We start from the raw sequence: 21,415 nt of genomic DNA, 5'->3' as shown, positions 1-21,415 counted from the left end.
GATCCAACAGCCTCCCCAGAAACTCAAACAAGGCCCGGCTGCTAGGCAACCACAGCCGCCCCAGAGAAAGAAGACCAAGGCTTTCACCAGCAGCACTGGAAACATTACATAAGATCTTAAGTGTTGGAGCTACAGGACCGAAACTGATACGGCATGAATACAAGAGAAAACAGTGAGACTGGGATTGCAAAATCACTCTTTATGAGAAGAACAATTTTTAAACAACATATAGTACAGACGATTATTAGGCTTATAAATACTAAAGAATTTAAAGTAAGCTAAAGAGTCAAGAATTCAACAGCTTTTCCCTGAGAAACAAGACTATGAACATTCTGCAGCATATTTGCAAAAACTATTGCAGTCTGAAAGAAAATGGTTTGTGTTCAGTCATTCTGTGCTGTGTTTATGTTGGTATGTGTTTTGGTCACAAGGGCGGCGCTATTTTAGTGTTGTGTGTACAGTGTATTATATAATAATAGACATTTTACACTACACATAACCCTGGGCTAATGTCTTTTTTCGTCATGCTAAAGGTGCTGTAAAAGATATTAGCTGTTTGTTGAACTTCCACCAGACTAAGGGCCAGATTTACTAAACAAGGCAAATTAGCGCAAGAGCGCAATTCCAAAAAAGCTCCGATGGGAATGTAAAGTTCTGCAGATGATCTACTGACAATAAACAAATTAAAGAATATAGGAATGACATCTCATTTCCATAATGACCAACGCAATCTACCAAGAGCAGAGCAAATTAATGTAAGATTGCAAAAAAGCAGATCTTACATTCCAAATACATTCATACGAATGGAAAAAATACTTTCCCTTCTACCACGCACACTCTGTTCTCTGTAGTGCCTCTACTTGGCAGCAACAATCAGAGCCATGTCAAGAGCAAAATAGGTTAAGATATGCTTTTTTGGGGCGGTAAATAATGGCGAAAATACCAATAAACTGAATAATGCAACCCTTAATAAAATCATGTTGCATGATTAATTTAAATAATCTCCTCCTAAATTTTGCATCTGAAAGGGAAAGTCCTACAAATGCACATGCAATAAGGTCAGCTGCAAAAATAACTCTGTCCACACCTATTTCACTATGCATCTTTAGTAAATCCTGACAGTACTTTTTAAATGCCAACAGAGGGTTTACTCTGGCGCAAGCTGTTAGTAAATCTGGCCCTAAAGGTGCGATCACATTTACCACTGCTCAGTGAAATTTTGCGAAATTCAGTCATTATAACAGGAATCCGATTGGACGTTTCGACACATAAAAAACAAAAAGGTTCGCCATCCACATTTTGCTACACTGACGAACAGAAAACTGCTTGGTTTGAAAGTGACAGTGTGTTTAAGGTCACATTTACTATTGCTTAGTTAAAATTCGTAGATGTTTCAATAGAAAATTGGAAAATTCGTGTCAGGGCAAAAACAATACATGCAGGTTTCTCTTCAGATTCAAGTTTTTCATGTGAATTTACCACATTGAGCAATGAAAAACTGCTTGGTTTGAAAGTGAGCAGTGCTTCATACACAATTCACAATGGACTTTTTAATGCCCATTAAAATTTGTTAACGTGATCATGCTTTTAGCCACTGAATTAATGTGTGTTCACATTTGTAGTTGTTTGGCGAAATTTTGAAGGTGAAATCCAGTCATTTCCACATGAATCCGTGCAGATTCCGCTCGTATTCAAGTTGGTCATGCGAATTGGCCATTCTGAACAACAGAAAGCTGCTTGATTTGAAAGACATATCTGTGTGATCAATGCTTTATACAAATCTATTGACAATGGACCATTTTTGCCTGCAAAATTTCACTGATATTTGCTAATGTGACCACAACTTTAGACCATTCCCTTTCAATAGAGTGAAAAGCCTAAATGTGCAATGTTATTGTTATACAGTATGTGTCATTAAAGTGATTGAAGAACAGCACTCGCTCCAGTGATTCATACACACATGTATGAGTGTGAGAGACATGTCAGAGTTCTCGGGGAATGATGGTGAAGGGCCTCATAGGGCAGCTGGACTCTAGCTCCAGTGCGGTGAGGAAGCAGTCCGGAGCCTGTGCACTGCCTCTGCTCTGCAGCGCCTCCCCTAGGCCACTCCAGGCCTCGTGTGCCGTGTTCTCCACCTGTATCGCATCCCTCAGCATCTTCTCCCCAAGACCCGCACGTCCTGTGCGCACCAACAACTTCCCCTGTGAACAGGAAGAGAGAGAGAGTAAAGCTTTTTTTTTTTTTGTCGTGTGACGTATTTTTACAGAACGGAACATTTGACTTGTCTTGTGGGCAAGAAAAACATGAGTGTGGGGAGTTTGTGACTGTTTGCTGATGTTCCACATCACTCTATACATAAAAGTGTTTGTATGGGTAAAGTGGAAAGTTTTAAACTTGTAATCAGTACAATACAGTTTCAGGGTATGTTGACACAACAATAATGGAAACGGAAAAATTGATCCTTTGCGTTTTTGAAAAGTTTCGCATGCAGACGACAACACTGTCAAAACTATCCCTATTTGGACAGATCCATGATAAAGACTAAAAAAGGTGTATTATTCATGCCAGGCCAGCAGATGGCGATGTCACTTTGTAAAGCAACACTACGCGCATGCGCACTTATGCATGCTCATGGACTGAACACGTAAAACGCATGCGCATGACATCACAGGTTTCACAAATCCACTTTTTTGTAGTTTACACAGAATATCGTTTTTAAAAACTTGCACTTTGAAACCTGTTTTCAAAAGGTTTGCATTTTCAGGACCCCAGAACACTTGTTATGTAAATGAACAGCCAAAACGCATAAAAACTTTTCCATTTTTAGTTGAAAACTGTGTCATGTAAAAGGCCCCTCAGACTCATGAATTGTTTAAAAATGTATACATATACAGTACATACATGCAGGTAGGGCTGTCTATTTGAATGAACTGATCCAAACTATTTGGTAGACTACATTAGCAAAAATGTGTTAATTCTACACTACTTTGTACTCTACACCAGGGGTTTTCAACCCAGGGGGGCGCGAGCATTAGTTAATTCAGAGACGTTCCCTTGAGAATTTATGAATATGAGTTAACAAATATTTAGCCATCCACTAGGGGGCAATCTGACTCCCACTGCTAGTCGACAGTTAGAGCAGAGTTGGCTCGAGTATCAGTCATGCTCAGTGTTGCAAAGTCCACGGTTTTCCCGCGGAATTGGGCTACTTTAACACTTGCCGAGTTTTGTAGTTTTGGGCTAGTTTTGAGAAAGTATTCTTGTAAGCACAGTCGGTTGTTTTAAGTGAATGTAAACAGTAAAGAAAATATCAAATGTACATCAATATAACGGATCCGTGCATTTCTTATGTAAATAATATTGACAAACTTGGGGGGGCGCATGTCCTAAAAGGCTGAAAACCCCTGCTCTACACTACTACATACTAAATATCAAGATACAGTGAAAAGAAACACCCCCTTTAAAATAATCACATTTTGTTGCTTTGCAGCCTGAAATGAAGACTGTGTTTGGTTTTTGGTTTTTTGTTTACCCAGCTGAATTTAATCAGTGCAACTAATAACATCCAAGTGAAAGATATACTGTAACACCAACATGTCAGAAAAAACCCCAAAACAAAACAGAATCACTGAGTTGGAAAAAGGATCACCCCCTTGTGTCAGTATTTTGTTGAACCACCTTTTGCTTTAATTACAGCTTTTATTTTGTTGGGATATGTCTCTGTCTCTACTAACTTTGCACATCTAGACTTTGCAATATTTGCCCATTCTTTGCAGAACTGCTCAAGATCAGTTAAATTTGATGGTGACTGTTTGTGAACTGCAGTCTTCAAGTCATTCCTCAGATTTTCAATGGGGTTTAAGTCTGGGCTTGTTGGGATTTGTCTCTACTAACTTAGCACATCTAGACATTGCAATATGTGCCCACTCTTCTTTGCAGAACTGCTCAAATTTAGTTAAATTTGATGGTGACTGTTTGTGGACTGCAGTGTTCAAGTCATTCCACAGATATCCGTGGGCTTTAAGTCTGGTCTCTGACAAGGCCATGCAAGGACATTCACCTTTTTCTCCTTCAACCACTGTGTGGTCTGTTTTGCTGTGTGGTTTAGGTCATTGTCATGTTGGAAGGTAAACCTTCTTCCCATTGACAACTTCCAGGCAGAGGGCAGCAGATTTTCCTCTAGAATTTGATGGTATTTTGCCCCATTCATTTTTCCTTCTATCCTGACAAGTGCTCCAGTCCCTGCTGCAGAGAAACACCCCCATAACAGGATATTATCCCCTCCGTGCTTTAATGTAGGGATGCTGTTATTTGGATGGTGAGCTGTATTGGATTTCCGCCAGACATATCGTTTGGTGTTGAGGCCAAATAATTCAATTTTAGCCTCATCTGCCTCAGAATCTTCAAGGTGTGTTTTGGCAAAGCTCAGTCTGACTGCATGTGGCCTTTCTTTTCTTTTGAGGAGTGTCTTTTTTTTCTTGCAACCCTGCCATACAAGCCACATTTGTGGAGAATTTGTGATATTGCTGTCACATGCACACAATGACCACTCTTTGTCATAAATTCCTGCAGCTGATTCAGAGTTGCTGTAGGCCCCTTGGTCGCCTCTCTGACCAGTTTCCTCCTGGCTCTTTCATCCAGTTTGGAGCGACGTCCTGATCCAGGTAGGGTCTGTGTTGTACCAAACACCTTCCACGTCTTAATAACAGACTTCACTGTGCTTCTAGGCATTGATAAAGCCTTTGAGATTTTTTTGTATCAATCTCCTGACTTGTGCCTGTCCACAACTTTATTCTCACTGGAACTTACACTACACCTATGTCATACACTGGAACGTTACACTCTCGTGAAAGCGTGTGTGACAGTTAGCGGAAGCTAGAGATTACGATTTATACAATTTTAAATACACAATTCAATTCAATTCACTTCAGAAGGCCTTTATTAACCCCCAGAGCCATGTGGAGTACTTTTTATGATGGATGGACGCACTTTTCTGGGCTTCAAAATCTCGACTCCCATTCACTGCCATTATAAAGCTTGGAAGAGCCAGGAAATTTTTTAAATGTAACTCTGATTGTATTCATCTGATAGAAGAAAGTCATATACACCTAGGATGGCTTGAGGGTAAGTAAATCATGGGGTAATTTTAATTTTTGGGTGAATTATCCCTTTGACATTTTTCCTTGTGTCTGGCAACAATGGCTTTTTAAAGAAATTGTTTCATCTGGAAAAAGAAAAAAAAAAAACTTTTAAGCCATTTGGAAGTCAAACAAATATCAAAATATATCAAACATGTTCAAAGGTTGAAAAACTATGAGAATTATCAGCTTCTTGAATCTGAAATATCAATGTAATTTATATTGTAAATGAATAGTATGGCATGAAAAGTGTGTTTAGAACTGCAGTGTATGTTGGTGTGTATGCCTTGAGTTAAATTCTGTTGATTCCCTAATCCTGCCAACAACAGCATAAATTACTCATTGCAATTACATTTCATCGTCCCCTCTTTCAGCACGCACACACACACACACACATCAATGCAGAGTTGTATTTCTGGGCACACGACTGCTGATTATGCAGGCACTTCAAAAGCACATCAGAGAGGACAATGACTCCGCTGGGGAGAGAGAAAAGCGAGGAGGGAAATGCGAGGCAGGAAACGAGCCTCTCACCGATACAAGCGAAAGAAGCAGCCACAGGCAGGGCATGTTTTGAAATAACCATCATAACACAGCTGCAGGAATACACCGACTGACAGGCCCGTGGACCAATCACAGCTCAGTAAGAGGCTGTACTGGTGATTGGTGTTCATGAGTCTTATACCTGGAGGACTGAACAGCAAAGCACAAGCAGTAAGTTTTAAAATGTAAATAGAGAAATGAGGCTGACACATTTGGACATAAAATAGCTCATTTTTATATAGTGATGTAGTAAAGGTGCCTCTTGAAGAACTGACGTAGGGTCACAGCCCTGCATCTGAACTCTACTAATCCAACGGGATACTGATCCCATCCAGCTGGGACCAGCTACGATTACAAGTGTCAGCTACTAGACAGACAATACACACACACAGAGTACAAACACTAATTCATGTGTATTCAAGCAGACACGAACACAGACACACCATTGATTCATGTGCAAACACACAACTAGATTATCAGAAAATCACAAAAGCCAGAACATTCACACATGCAGAGACTCATATTCTCACTGTTGTTTCTCGAATTGAAATAAAAATAAAATTGCGATATGACTTAGCGCAATTATCAAAATGCAAATTAAATAAATATATGAGCCACAACTTTTAAAACAAAGCGTATTGTGTTCATTGTCACGTGAACTGACTCGAGTTGAATAACATGACATTTCTGGCTTTTGTAGAGCTGCTTATCACTGAATTGTTTCAAAATTGATCAACTTTACACTGTTATTGATCTGAACTGAATCAACACTGAACAGGCTTGAGCTGAATAATGACACTATTTTCTTTTTTAGAGCTGCAGTACAGCAGGATTTGAATTGTCTCCATAGTTAAGTTTCCATAATTGAATCTGCTATTTTTCCTGTTTATGCTGCTTTATGTCTGTATTGTATAAAGCGCTGTAGAAATAAAGGTGACTTGACTTGACACGAGCAGCTCACAATCCAGTGTTTTCTACCAAAATAAGATAATAATGTATAAAATAATACGATTTAAAATATAGAAATGAAAACATAAATATCAGTATTGTACATTTTCAGTACTGTAAAATAAAACATGTTTTTTATTTTACAGTGAAATAATATTACTACAGTAATATTGTAATATCATAATATTATTACATTATACTATTTTGTTTAATATATGTATTTAATAATACTTTTTATTTATTTATGACTTTTTAATTATTATTGACATATAATCACAAGAATGTTGGTCAAATTGTGCAGCCCTACAAAAAAGCACAACAAACCTGAAACTCTTCAAAGAAATGCATTTTACAATTTTATCAGAAAAATCACAATTAGATTTCCCCCCACATTTGAAAAGGTTAAAACAAATATTAGTACTGTAATTTTACAGTAATGCAGTTTGACCATAAATTGAAACTATAAGGTAAAATACTTGATTTTTTTATTTTACTGTGGAACAATACTTTTACAATAGTAATATTTATTATTTTAATATTTGTATTTAATTACAATGATAAGAATAAGAATAATACAGCAAACCTGGAGCTTTTAAAAATGCATTTTAAATAGCTAATTACATTTTTTTAAATTGCACAATTGCAATTAGATTTCCCCCTCTGAGTTTGGGAGTGAATGAGCATGCTTACCAGATGGTTCCCAAAATAGAAAAATACAATAAAAAGCATCCTAGCATGCCAAATGTAACATGTTACAACATGGTGACTTAGTGCAAGTGCATGATGACCAAAGCAACATCAGCGTAAAGAGCACTCATGCCACGTCTCATATGAAAAGGCCTTAACACTGGTTCTATGTCTCATTATCAGCTCCCTTGCACCGTATGATACAACTGCCTGGTTGCTAGGCATCCCATAAAGGCCTGAGAAGGAGTGAAGTGTTATAAATAATGTATTTGCATTATCTAATCAACTGACAGGCCAATGGAAGAGAGCCAGAAAGAAGAGCGATAGAAAGAGGGAGGAAGAAAGCCATAGAAAAACAGAAAGGTCCCAGAAAGAGAAACTCATATGACATGAGATTGTGTCTGACTCACCTCAGCTGACATCCCTAAATGAAAAATACCCAACCAGATGCCTTGAGCAATGACTCAGACACACACGTTCATGTGGATCGCACAGCAGCAGATTCATATATGCTGTCAGTGTGAGGTTTTACGATGTGACCAGTGAGTTGTATAAAAATTGGCATGAATCAAGCAGAGGTCCTCTGTCCTCAGCTGCACCCTGCCATCTCCCATCCTCATTTAAAGGAGTAGTTCCTCAAAACTGACGTTGTTGTTTTATGGCCCATGGGACATAAAGGATCCGCGTTTGAAGCCTCTCCCACATTTTGGCTATATTTTTTGTGTTTAATGAAATAAAGAAAAATACCTGAGTCCAAAATAAAAATAATTGATGAAAACAAAGCCTATTTGAAGTACCACAATGTTACTTTTTTTTTAGCATTGTGACGTTATAATTTTAAGGATGCCCCTCTCTTTAGCACAATGACAAATCAGTATTATTACTATAAAAATAAAATCAAAGTTTAAACAAAAATACTATTTAAAGTATTTTACATCATGGTAGTATTGGTTGTACTTTGGACTGGTTAGACTGACTAAAAATAATGAAAATGGATGGCTTTCTTCAGGAAATATAGAAAAAATTCTGTAATGAGATCTTTATTTAAAATAGATTCTAGATTCTAGATGCATTACATTAATTAACATTTGGTCCTAAAAATGTATTTTTATTTTTTCTATTGTAAAGTCTGCATGAAATGGCATTTTCTAAATGCATGCTATTTTGTTTTATTATAAATTATTCATAGTTGTCTTTTTTTTTTTTTGATCTTGTAATGTTTAATCAAAATATCATATTTCAATCCATTGAAATGACTGATACTGTATTTCTCCAATCATTTTGTTCACTTAAACAATCGACTGTAAGCTCACATTCAGATCTGCTTCCATCCAATCAACAACCGATGGATTTAATCAAGTCCTGCCCTACATGTTTTTCTTTTTTAATAATCTTTTCAATAATAATAATAATAATATACATCACAATATGGAAGTAAAGTTCTGTCTCTACTTCAGTTACGTCACAACTTTATAGTGAACTTCTGTGACTTGGAAATTTTTTCATGAGATTTACCTGGTTTTGGAAAGACATAAGAATAAACTGTATCGTAATTTTCCATTTTTGGGTGAGCAGACAGGCTCTGAAATAAAATGTCTCAGAGGAAGGACAGAAGTAATGAGAGTGCTGCTGCTCTAGTCACAGGTGTCATGAAGAACAGAAATGCTTAACCTCTCCTCATTGGATCCAGCTGATGAAAACCTCAAAACTCCACATCGGTTCAATCATAGCTGCTTAATCCTGAGAAATCAGTGCTTCACAGTGCTGTGATGCTCTGATAAAGACCAGCTGTATGTCTGTGTGTGTGTGTGTGTGTGTGTGTGTGTGTGAACTATGCAGGGAATCACCAGCTAGCTCAGAATTAGTTCTCATCAGCTCAGGGAATTTATATTGTACGTGTTTTGTCCAAAAATAGCGAGGATGTGTGCTCTGATTGGCCAGATATAGGGAGAAAATGGCCTAGCTTCACTCCGTTTACTCCAGTGAAGATGAGTAATGAAGGGCCCGACATTATGCAGTCACAATGAGAGCAGAGAGTGGAGGCAGAGCTAATGTTAGCACACATCACTGTGGGTTGTAAAGATGTATGTACTGTACTGTATATACAGTAAGTTGCATATGCAATGACTCAATCATCACAATCAATCATGACTCACACAATGTGTGTGTGTGTGTGTGTGTGTGAGTGTGAGTGTGTGTGAGTGTGAGTGTGTGTGTGTGTGTACAGCGTTTGTCACTCACCAGGTGCAGCAGTATGTGATGTCCTCTGGGGTTGATGGCGAGAGCTTCATCATACAGGCTCTTGGCCTCCGCGTCGTTGCCCCTGAGCTCGGCCACGCAGCCCTTGAGCAGCAGCACTGAGTGTGAGGCGGGGAAGATAGTTCCTGCCTCCTGCACACAGAACTGAGCTTCCTTCATCCGCCCGTCAGCCATGAACAACTCTCCTGCTCGGCACCACATCACAAAACATACAAGAATATTATGAGATCAGCAATAACCCATAATTGTACGAAAAATTACATTATTACAGTTACAACTCTCCTCTTTCAGTGACTGCTTTGTCATATTGTGAGATTCTCTTATTGATATCATTGAGTGCGCATGATGATTCATCTTTATGAAACATCTCTGACTTCACAGCCATGACACAGCCATCTGGAACATCAACACTCTCAAAGACGTATCTGCTGCCACAGCATCAATACTCGCTCAGAGTAAAGCACTGAATACCAACATGCTCCATCATTTCAGACCAGCTTTGCTTCAACCAGGAGAATCGAACGCATGTAGCATTTTCTTCTGTCCAGATGATTTAGAATGCAGCTTTGGCAGCATATTTGCGATTGCAGTTATATGCTGACCTCCTCCCTCCACCCAAAATCTCACACACATGCTCATAGAGGGATTTTCATGATCATGTCTAAATAAGGCCATGTGTGGAGCGCTGTGTAAGCATCTGCAGCTCTACTCTGGCATTTAGGACTCACCACAGCAAATCAACTGTGTCTGTTGAGTGTTTGTGTTTGTTTACACAGAATCACTGGTAGGACAATTTAGGCAGCAACTACACCAAAAAAAGAAGGTTGTTACAAACCTATGGAAATGGCGCACATGTTCATTATAGTGTTTCAAAGACGGCAATGTATTGAAACTTTTCTTCACACTTATCTAAATGAATTCAGACTGAACTGCTTAACATACAGACTCTGTCCATACTTTGTTTTGGAGATAAAAGGAATAGGAATCAATGCGATTTGAATTTTAAAAAAATAATTAAAATGAAAACTGAAAATTCTAAATATTATTAAATACTATAATAGTATATCAGTAATACACTGGTTTGAAAGTGACTGTGATCTCATACATAACACTATTGATTTCATACATTGCTACACTATTGCCAATAGATAATGAACCTTTCTTGCCTGTAAAATTTCACCAAAATTTAGCAAATGTGTATTTATGTATTTTACACTTTTGGGAAATTTAGGATTGAGAGTTTGCAAATTTCCCACTGATTTTGTTGAAACGTTTAACATTCAAAATGTTACTGACAATGATGGCGTTATTGTAATATTTGCATACTGGTCGTCTTATAATAATAATAATTTGCATAGTAAGCTGTGATGGCCTTTCTTATATTTAACCATCTATAGCTGCACAGTTTTGTGTTGTGTAGATTCTTCAAAGACAACATATGCTGAGTGTCATGACAACAATGAAATAAAAAAAATAATAATTTTAATTAAAAAACATTAATTCCACATTTTATATATATATATATATATATATATATAATAAATATATAATGCATATTAAAATATTTAATATTATGCTATTTTGACACATAATAACACTGACACATTACAAATGGCCGCTGATGTTTGCTGCATGATGGACTGCGTTCATTTTGAACCATCAGCATGAGATTTGGTGCATAAGCGCTGGATGCATTACATTGAGATTTGAATATGGTAAGCAGCTCTGGCAAGTACAGATAATCAGTTCCTGTCCTGACTCAAACCATTTATATGTGAATTTATAAGCGTTCCAGATGAATCCTTAGTCTACATTTTAGACACAATCTTTTAAGGGAAATATTGCTGCTGGGACTTTTATTCATGCATTACCAAAACGTTGACATTACAGGATTTTGTCAAAGTTTTTGTAAAATTCACTTTTCATACATATTCAATTTATTAACATTTAAGTGTAGTCAACTGCAATATGTAGAACATTATAAATATAAATTTACATATTTTATATATATATATATATATATATATATAATAAATATATAATGCATATTAAAATATTTAATATTATGCTATTTTGACACATAATAACACTGACACATTACAAATGGCCGCTGATGTTTGCTGCATGATGGACTGCGTTCATTTTGAACCATCAGCATGACATCACGCCCATTCTTTATGTCAATGGGCCGCTCTGCTAGTGCTCTCACATTCCCTCATTTGTACAGAATCAGGATGTGTCCCATTTTAGACAGGAAATTAACCCATGCCAGAGGAATGCTGGGAATGGGAACAAGAGGGCACAAACACCCAGTGTAAGATCCCTGGGAAACGCATTTCATGCAGAGCAGCATATAAATAACACAAAAATAACATAACCAAATAATGTCATAATACGTCAAGGACTTCCCAAATGTATTAAGGTCAACATTAAATAATGACTGACCTCAAGTAAAAAAAAAAAAAACGTTTGAGCACGTCTTACAGGAAAATAATGTCAGCAAACAGCTATTTATGCCCTTCTAAAATATTACAAAAATATTTTAAACCTGTAATTTATTTCTGGTTAATGTTAATAAAAGTTACAGAAATAATAGGTAATGATATATTACAAAAGGAAGTGTAACTACTACACTTACGACATACCTGCTTGCAGCCAGATGCGTTCCAGGGTGGTCCAAATGTAGGCGGGGCCGTGCCTGTGGGCGGAGCTGAGGGCCGACACCTCTGACATGGCCTGCTCCAGCCGGGACACAGCTAGAGACGGGGCACTCTGAGACCCTGATACAACATGACACACGTCTCAGTCACATAAACACACACGCAATCACACACACTCATGATACACACCGGTCTCTGTCTCCTGGAAGTCTGGGAGCGTGAGATGGAGGCCACTGGGTTTCCTGCTCAGCGGGCCTGGATCAGGAGGTATGCTGCTAGTGTCATCCTCCTCACTGGAACAGAGAGCAGAATGCATTAAATCACAACATACAACACAGACACACCTGAGGCACTCACTCACTCACACATGCAGCACATTACCTGAGACGGGTAAAATCATAGCGACTCTGCCACCACTGCAGCATTTCTGTACAGGTCTGTAAAGCTGCAGCGGGTCCGAACAAAACCTCCTCCAGCTTCACTTTGGTAAACAGAAGGCTAAAACACACACAATAACGAGGAATAAACTAAAGTGCAAAATGCACCAAAAAAGAGACAGAATGAGAAAGTCCTGGATCTCACAAAACCATTTATCAAAATTGTTTATCAAACCTGATAATACAGGATTATATATATCTTTTGAACTTTCTAAAAATATTAAGCAGCACAATTGTTTTCAACATTGATAATAATTAGAAATGTTTCATGAGCAGTATGTTAGAAAGATTTATGAAGAATCGTGTGACACTGAAGACTGGAGTAATGATGCTGAAAATTCAGCTTTGCATCACAAGAATAAATTACATTTTAAAACATATTCATTTTATTAATTAAACATTCAAAATTATTGTAATATTATTTTTCAACTTTACTGTATTTTTAATCAAATAAATGCAGCCTTGATAAGCATTAGAGACTATTCAAAAACATTTTAAAAAATGTACTGTTCCCAGTGTTCTGAATGGTGGCGTATATATAATATATATTAGATTAAACATATTAGGGCTGGGCAATATATCAACTATTCAGAAGATTGTGCAGATGACGTTAAGTTAAAGTCATTTCACTTATGTACTCAAGAAAAATCAAGGAATTGAGGGCTAGAATGGAGCAAGAGAGTTGGAAAAATTCTAATTTTAGAGGTGGAATGTGATATTATAATTTGATTAAAGATTTTAGACTTGCAATAAGAGAGTAAATTGTACATTTTGCAATTTAAAAATGTTGTATGTTATATACAATGTATGTTATGTTTTACTTCTTACATGATTCATGATTACATGAATTAATAATTAGAAATATATATATATATATTTGTGTGTGTGTGTGTGTGTGTGTGTGTGTGTGTGTGTGTCTATATCTACTGCCATTGACATCAGAACTTTGAGATGCACTAGCCTAGAACAAGCAAATATGCTGCCATCAGCCAATTAACCTAGGCCATCATTTCCCTGTTTCAGAGTCGTCATTCAGACAGTTACACCTCAGTCGCTATCAATAAACATTTCCTGAACTGAGTACCCATGAAGCAAAGACAGCAGCATCCAGATCACGAGCAACTGCCACTGAGATAATGCTAACTGATAGTTTTCTGTGGGTATTACAGAACTTCTTGGGTCACACTACTATCACTATCAACCCTAGTTCTCCATCATCAGTGCCCAATGCTTCAGCTGCTTCTAACAGAATCTAGCAATTCTGCAGCTGTCTGAGGACATTCTTCCCCTGAACTGTGAGTGGGTGGACGTCTGTGTGTGCTGAAGGGTGGAGGGGTGAAGCGAGATGAATGTGAAGGTGTGTGTGTGTGGGTGTGTGCAATTAAGAGTGTGTGTGTAAACAGGGCAGCAGAACATTCACTCCAGTGAGAAAGAGATCCAGAGAGACTGGCAGATCATCCTGCTGCGACGGGTCATTGTAGCGTGGTGGTGAAGTGCATATATAAATCTGAATTCACTGGGATACGCTCCAGTTTAACCTAGGAGGACTAAAGCTAAAATTGGTGTACAGACATAATGGTCAATACCCTATACAGGACAGTGACAGTGTTATTTTAGTATTAGTAATACAATCTTATAGTATTTATTAATATTTTGAATTATATTTTTAATTGTAGTAATTGTATGTGCTTTTGTCATTTTTATCAGTTTTTTTATATATATATATATTTGTGTATTTAATTTAATTTATTTGTATTTCTTTTTAGTAATTTTTGTACTTCACCTTATTTTCTTTCAGTATAAACACTTTTTTGTTTAATTTTTGTAAACGTCTCATCTAATATTTATATTCTATTTTATTTCAGCTTTATTTCAAATAACAAGAACAATTTGCATTTGTTTTAATTTTAGTTAATAATAACAACACTGGGCCAGGAGAACTGGACTGGAGGTCAGGGAGCAACTGGAGATCAGGTGCAGGTGAAGGCAAGGGAACATTTCCTCATTAGGAAAGAGATGGACAGATCACTTAAAAGCACTAGAACTCTCTAAGAGTCCACATGAAATTAACATTTACACTTAAATGTTAAAATTATGTCAGATTAGATGAAGCTACTCACTGCATTAAAATCTAAAATCACTGCAACAACAGCTGAGTAAAAAAAAAAAGATGCAGTCCTGAAGTTGCATTCAGATGCCACTAGGTTTGATATTTTGTTTTTTAATGCAGTTAGAGGGATAGATCGCCCAAAAATGAAAATTCTGTCATCATTTGCTCTCCCTTAAGTTGTTCCAAACCTGTACAAGTTTCTTTATAGTGTGGAACATAAAAGAAGATATTTTGAAGAATGTTCAAGTTGCTGGTTGCCACTGACTTCCATAGTAGGTAAAAATACTACTGGAAGTCAATGGCTACCAGTAACTGTTTGGTTACCAACATTCTACAAAATATATTCTATTGTTTTCAGCAGAAGAAAGAAATTTATGCAGGTTTGGAACAAATTGAGGTTGAGTAAGTGATGACAGAATTTTCATTTTGGGGTGAAATATCCCATTAAATCTTCTAATGCAGCTCACTGGAGGTTGCAGACAAATATATTAAGGCATAATATTTAATCAAACTGCTAAATAAAGATCTTATAGGATTTAAGACTGCAATATTGCAATAATACTGCAATATTCCACTGTAAAGCTGCTTTGAAAAAGCACTATTTCAATATTTAAAGTTATTTAACTTGACATTCAGACAATGGGACTTCAAGGTATAGTTCACCCAAAAATGAAACTTTTCTGTGGAACATGAAAGAAGATATTTTGAGAAATGTCTCAGCATTTTTGTCCGTACAGTGGATGTCAATGGTAGCCAAAACTGTTTGGTTCCCAGCATTCTTTAAAATACCTTTTTTTTGTGTTTTTGTGAATGATGAAACTCGGGTTTAGAATGGATACCACTTTATTTTGATGGTCCCTCAACAGACATGTAACTTTACAAGTACATGTCAACTTATTCTACTAGCCCTAACCTAAAAGTATACTAATACTCAAATGAGAGTTAGTTGACATGCAGATGCAAAGTTAATTATACTTAGAGTAACGTCTAATGACATGAGGTTCAGTAAATGATGACAGAATTTAAATTTTTGGTTGAACTATCCTTTTTGAAGTAGAACAAACACATAAAGCATACTTAAAGTTGTCCGGGTGCTGGATAATGGCGAGTTTAAGTGTATCAAGGGCGTGTTGGTAGTGTTTCTGGGCACTGAGTAGTAGAGTCAGCAGGTGTAGAGAGTGCAGATCATCCCCACGAATATTCAGAGCCAACTGCAACGGCTCCATCGCTTCTGACACCTACCACAAACACAAGAGGTCACATACAGTAGATAGGAATATGATGAGATAAAGAACTACAGTATTCACACAATAATATGACCCTGACCGTCATACGTGTAAACAAAAGCTACAAAAATCCACAGTCATGCAAAATAAGAAGAGAGATTAATGTAAATGTATTTTCTTGGAAGATATGAAGAACAGAAATCTGATATCCTGACACGATTCTGCATCTAGTCAGTGAGATTGATGTGTTAATGTGCTAACCTGTCGGACCAGAGCGAGCTGCAGAGAGAGGTAGAAGGAGATCTGAGGGTCCTCAGGGTCCAGTGCATGTGCTCTGAAGTCAAAAAACAAGTCTTTGTGAAGTTTTCATCACCTTGTTTCCAGGCTGACCTCTGCCAGTCATCTCACAACTGACTCTTCACTAAGTGTACATGCTGGAATTAATTGTGACACTGCATTTCTTTAAAGAAATTGTTAAACTGCATAGTAATGTGATTAAAAACAATTTAATTTGAAAGCATTAGCATTAGTTTAAATGAACTGATTCGATTCAGAATCAAGTTTCCATAACACAAACTATAACCAAAATATCTGTGAGATATTAATATTAATAAAATATGCTTATTGTAAATATTATTTTTATGTTGACATTCAGAAAATGTATGTATCACCAGTTTCAGACTGATCAATAATCATGAGGTTATTTGTGATTATATTGTTTTCCTGTTGACAGCACTAGTTTTTGAAAGAAAGAAATTAATTGCATATAGATACACTAATGTGCAAAAGTTTGGGGTCATTACGATATTTTTACAGAAATTGATTTTTATTTGGCAAGGCTGCATTAAATTGATAAAAAGCAACAGTAATGTATTTTACGTTGTTGCATATTTCTATTTGAAATAAATGCTGTTCTTTTGAACTTTCTATCAATCAAAGAATCCTGAATGTATTGTGGTTTCCAAATATTAAGCAGCACAACTGTTTTCAACACTGATAATAAGAAATGTGTCTTGAGCCGCAAATCAGCATATCAGAATGATTTCTGAAGGATCACGTGACACTGAAGACTGGAGTAATGATGCTGAAAAATCTGCTTCGATCACAGGAATAAATTGCATTTTAAAATATATTATAAAAGAAAACTTTTATTATTAAATTGTAATAATATTATACTGTTTTTACTGTTTTTTAATCAAATAAATGCAGCCTTGGTGAACATACGAGACTTCTTTCAAAATCGTTAGACAAATCTTACAGACCCCAAACTAACTGTGGTTTTTGAGAAAAAAAAATTGCAGCTAGTTTTAATATCAATAAAAGTCATAGTATAAACTGAAACAATTCCCACACAAAGTGGGTGGCTGAAGCCTCCTTAACACAATCTGTGTTAAGTACACAGGTAAACATCAAGCATACTTCCGTAGTGACTGCAGCGCTCTTCTGTTGAACTCATCGCGATCAGCTTTCAGCGGAGCTGCAAACATACAGTGAAAGAGTCACTGCAGACATGAGGGAGCAGAGAGCAGCTGAGGAGAGCTGGGGGCCTATATCATTTTTTAGGTTCAGAGAAGGATAATCACGGTTAAAGGCCGGGCTTACCGTCAGAGGCCTGCAGACTACGGCACAGTCCAATGGCCAGATGAGCTCGAGGAAGAGACTCCCCAGCACACTCTCCTAAAGCAACCACACCTGCTGAGAGGGACACTGCATCCTCCAGCTGACACAAACACATTTACACATGCATTAGATGTTTGGATGATTTATATCAGTGCCTCTCAACTTACAGTGAGATATACTGGTGGAGTAGTGTTGTGGTTAAAGCTCTGACCTGGAAACTTCCAAGGTTACGGGTTCAAACCCAACAAGGAATGTTCCTAAATGTATCATCGGTGACCATAAACTATACTTTGGAAACAAGCATAAGCTAAATAAAAAATTTCAGATTTTAAAAATGTCGCTCAATTAACATAAGGTCATAAAAACTGCAAGAATATGAAAACAAGATAAATTTGATGTTTTTGAAAGCAGTCTACTATGCTCGCAGAGGCTGCATTCATTTGATCAAAAATACAGTAAAACACTAAAATTGTGAAATATTATTAGAATTTAAAAGAACTTTTTTTATTATTTTAAAATATTTTAAATGTAATTTATTCCTGTGATGCAAAGCTGAATTTTCAGCATCATTACTCCAGTCTCCAGTGCCACATGATCCTTCAGAAATCATTATAAAATCATTATAAAAAAAGACCAAAGTTTTTGGTGCTCAAACAGTTTCCACAAAAAAATATTAAGCACCAACAATTGTTTTCAACATTGATAATAATAAGAACCATTATTCACAGGAATACATCACAAGAATAAATTGCAACTTGAAAACAGTCATATTAAATTTGAATAACATTTCACAATTTTACTGTTTTTACTTTATTTTTGACCAAATAAACAAAGCCTGGGTACACAAAAGAAACTTCTTTCAAAAATATTAAAAATCATGTTTATTCCAAACCTTTGACCGGTAGTGTATAAAAATTTAATAATTAAAAACAGTTTAGGTTATATCAACTGCCTAAACATATAATGCAAAATTGTAACAACTAATTTTGAATGTAATCATGACTAAATGTTATATGATATTCCTTCATTTAAATGCTATACATGCTGACATGAATCAGCATCAAGGACAAATGCTTGAGGACAAATCCCCTACCCTGTTTTGATGCTGTGATGATAAAAGGCCGGTCTGAAGTGTGACTGTGGGATGGCTATCTGGCATTAAAGCCAGATATTGTGCTATAAGCCTCTTATGGTGTGCTGTCTGTATTCAGCACTGCACTTCCAACAGATGTGCCGTAATCTCTGTCAACAGTGCTGCAGGGTGTATTTGATTGATAGTGTTGTGACATTGCATTGTGTCTTATTGGTATAACTAGTATGGGCATGTAACTAATGTAAAACAGAGATCACCTATTAACGATTTGAATCCAGAGCTCTTCTAGGACTGAGCGATATGTACTGAACAAAGAGCATTTTAAAAAGACTGAAAAATACAGATTTAATGTTTCTTGTACAGTTCTAGTTTCATCTGGTCATTTCTAAATTAATAATGCTATGAACATAGCTAGTTTTATTATAAAAAAATATTAGGATTATATAGGATTTATGGGATTAGGATTTAAGGATTTATGGATGCCAAAGTGAATATTTTCAATGAATTTTCCTGAAATGCACATTGCTTATTTCATTCATAGCCTAAAACATATGCATTCCTTTTGCTAGGATGTACACTACGGTTCAAAAGTTTGGGTCAGTAAGATTTTTAATGTTTTGGAAAGAAGTCTCTTATGCTCACCCGAAATACAGTAAAAACAACTATATTGTGAAATATTAAAATTTTCATGAACAATGTTTAATTATTTTAAAATGTAATTTATTCCTATGATGCAACGCTGTATTTTCAGCATTATTACTCCAGTCTTCAGTGTCACATGATCCTTCAGAAATCATTCTAACATGCTGATTTTAATCTCACATTTCTTACAATGTTGAAAAAAGTTGTGCTGTTTAATATTTTTATGGAAAATGTGATATATATATATATATTAGCATTTTTTGTTGAATAGAAAAAAAAACAGCATTTATTTAAACTTAGTATTTTGTAACATTATAAATGTATTTAATGTCACTTTGGATCAATGTAATGCATCCTTGCTGAATAAAGTATTAATTTATTTTAATTTTTTTAAATCTTGTGTACGTTTAGAGGCTGGAACTCTTTCAGCTTTAACTGGAGCTTTAACTGATTTTAACTGTTCTATAAAACAAAACTTTTTGCACAGCACTTTTTTTGCTTTTGTTTTAGATTTGCTGAATGATTCTGTATATTGTGCACATGTGATTTTTGTGTTTCTCTCACCCAGTGCAGCTGGTTGATGCACACTTTTGCTGCAAGCAGAGGTGGGATGGGGTCCTGTGGTCTCATTGTCACACACTCTTTAAGCACTGACACTGCACCCTCATTCTGTAAAATAACATTAATATTACAGCTTTCAAATATATATATATACACATATGTAAGAAAGTATAGTATTTCAAAATGTAGCAGTGACACAAACCCTACCCTAGATAGTGACGGTGATATTTTGATATTTCTTTATGCAAGTGTTCTGAATTCATGTACACACAACTGAAGAAGCATGAACCTTTACTCATAAAAATCATTAACCCAGGGTCATTTTGGATTATTATTCAGTACATCCGTAAGCCCTGAATGAGCATTCTCATGTGCATATTCATGAGGTTAATAACATTGACTGGACAAATAGATTACACAACAAGAGCACGGCCTGTTTTAATAACTGCTTGTCTATGTGTGGAGATGTCACCAATAATTGTTCATGTTATCATAAGGCATAATACAAAACAACGACAAAACACTTGAAGGAAAATGTAGAATGGGATTTGCTCCTGCATCTGTACAAAGCTCATGAATATTCAATGAGACAGACAATGAGTCAGTTTATGATTGGTGGTCTGTTACTACACAACTCGCTCTAACTTTCAAGCACCGCATTGTTTCACATAGTTCTAAAGGGATAGTGCACCCTTTTTTTTTTAATTCAAATTTATTTACCCTCATGTCCTCCCAGATGTATATAGCTTTTTCTTTCTTATTAACACAAATGAAGATTTTTAGAAAAATAACCCATCTCTGTGTGATCACAAAGTGACAGGTACCAGAATGTTGACACTCTAAAAAGCAGATACAGTCATCATGGCTGTAATCCATACAACCCCAGCGGATGAATCGATGTCACACAATGATAGGTGCATTTAAGAAACATACTATATATGCTATATACTGTATAGTACATTATTTTTTTTACTATCAACCATTGCTTTTGGTCAAATGTTGTAAACACATTCATGTAAGTGTTGAGAATGCAACATTTGACATAAATGTACTGTAAGCATGTCATGAAGCACAATGTAAGTGTATTGTGAAGCTCACATGAGAAGTGACAGTCTTCTGCGCTTCTGTGCCACTTCCTGCGCAAACTTCACAATGCACTCACATAATGCTTCAAAACGTGCTTAAGTTGATGTGTAAACTCAAAATCTCTGAAATATTGAGAGGCAGCTCGTTGTTGAAGAACTTTACTATGACTGGTGGGTTATATCAGTGGTTCCCAACCCTGGTCCTGGCGGCACCCCAACACTGCACGTTTTGCATGTCTCCTTAATCAAACACACCTGATTCAGGTCATCAGCTCATTCGAGACTCCAAGACCTGAAATTGGTGTGTCAGAGAAAGGAGACATGCAAAATGAGCAGTGTTGGGGTGCCTCCAGGACCAGGGTTGGGAACCACTGGGTTATATCACCTGAGAATACAACACCTCGAA

The 21,415-nt window shown here is 36.4% G+C and overlaps 1 protein-coding gene across 3 annotated transcripts in view; it reads right to left on the bottom strand.

Moving 5' to 3' along the window:
• Positions 1–237: 237 nt before the first annotated feature.
• Positions 238–21,415, bottom strand: part of ttc7a (tetratricopeptide repeat domain 7A) — a 32,976-nt gene continuing 11,798 nt past the window's right edge. Inside the window, exons 10-19 of one of the 3 annotated variants that reach the window (XM_016473939.1) lie at positions 19,928–20,032; positions 17,611–17,728; positions 17,428–17,485; positions 16,270–16,342; positions 15,860–16,020; positions 12,617–12,733; positions 12,425–12,528; positions 12,221–12,355; positions 9,558–9,760; positions 238–2,201 (exon numbers count right to left, since the gene is read on the bottom strand). In XM_016473939.1, the coding sequence (XP_016329425.1) occupies positions 1,983–2,201; positions 9,558–9,760; positions 12,221–12,355; positions 12,425–12,528; positions 12,617–12,733; positions 15,860–16,020; positions 16,270–16,342; positions 17,428–17,485; positions 17,611–17,728; positions 19,928–20,032 (1,293 nt within the window). In that variant the 3' untranslated portion in view covers positions 238–1,982. The other 2 variants (XM_016473940.1, XM_016473941.1) reach the window with 2 other exon arrangements.

Source organism: Sinocyclocheilus anshuiensis, unplaced genomic scaffold (assembly GCF_001515605.1).
Source record: "Sinocyclocheilus anshuiensis isolate Anshui unplaced genomic scaffold, SAMN03320099.WGS_v1.1 scaffold536, whole genome shotgun sequence".
NCBI lineage: Eukaryota > Metazoa > Chordata > Actinopteri > Cypriniformes > Cyprinidae > Sinocyclocheilus > Sinocyclocheilus anshuiensis.
The sequence above is the reverse complement of the archived record's forward strand: the minus strand, read 5'-3'. Positions and strand labels throughout refer to the sequence as shown.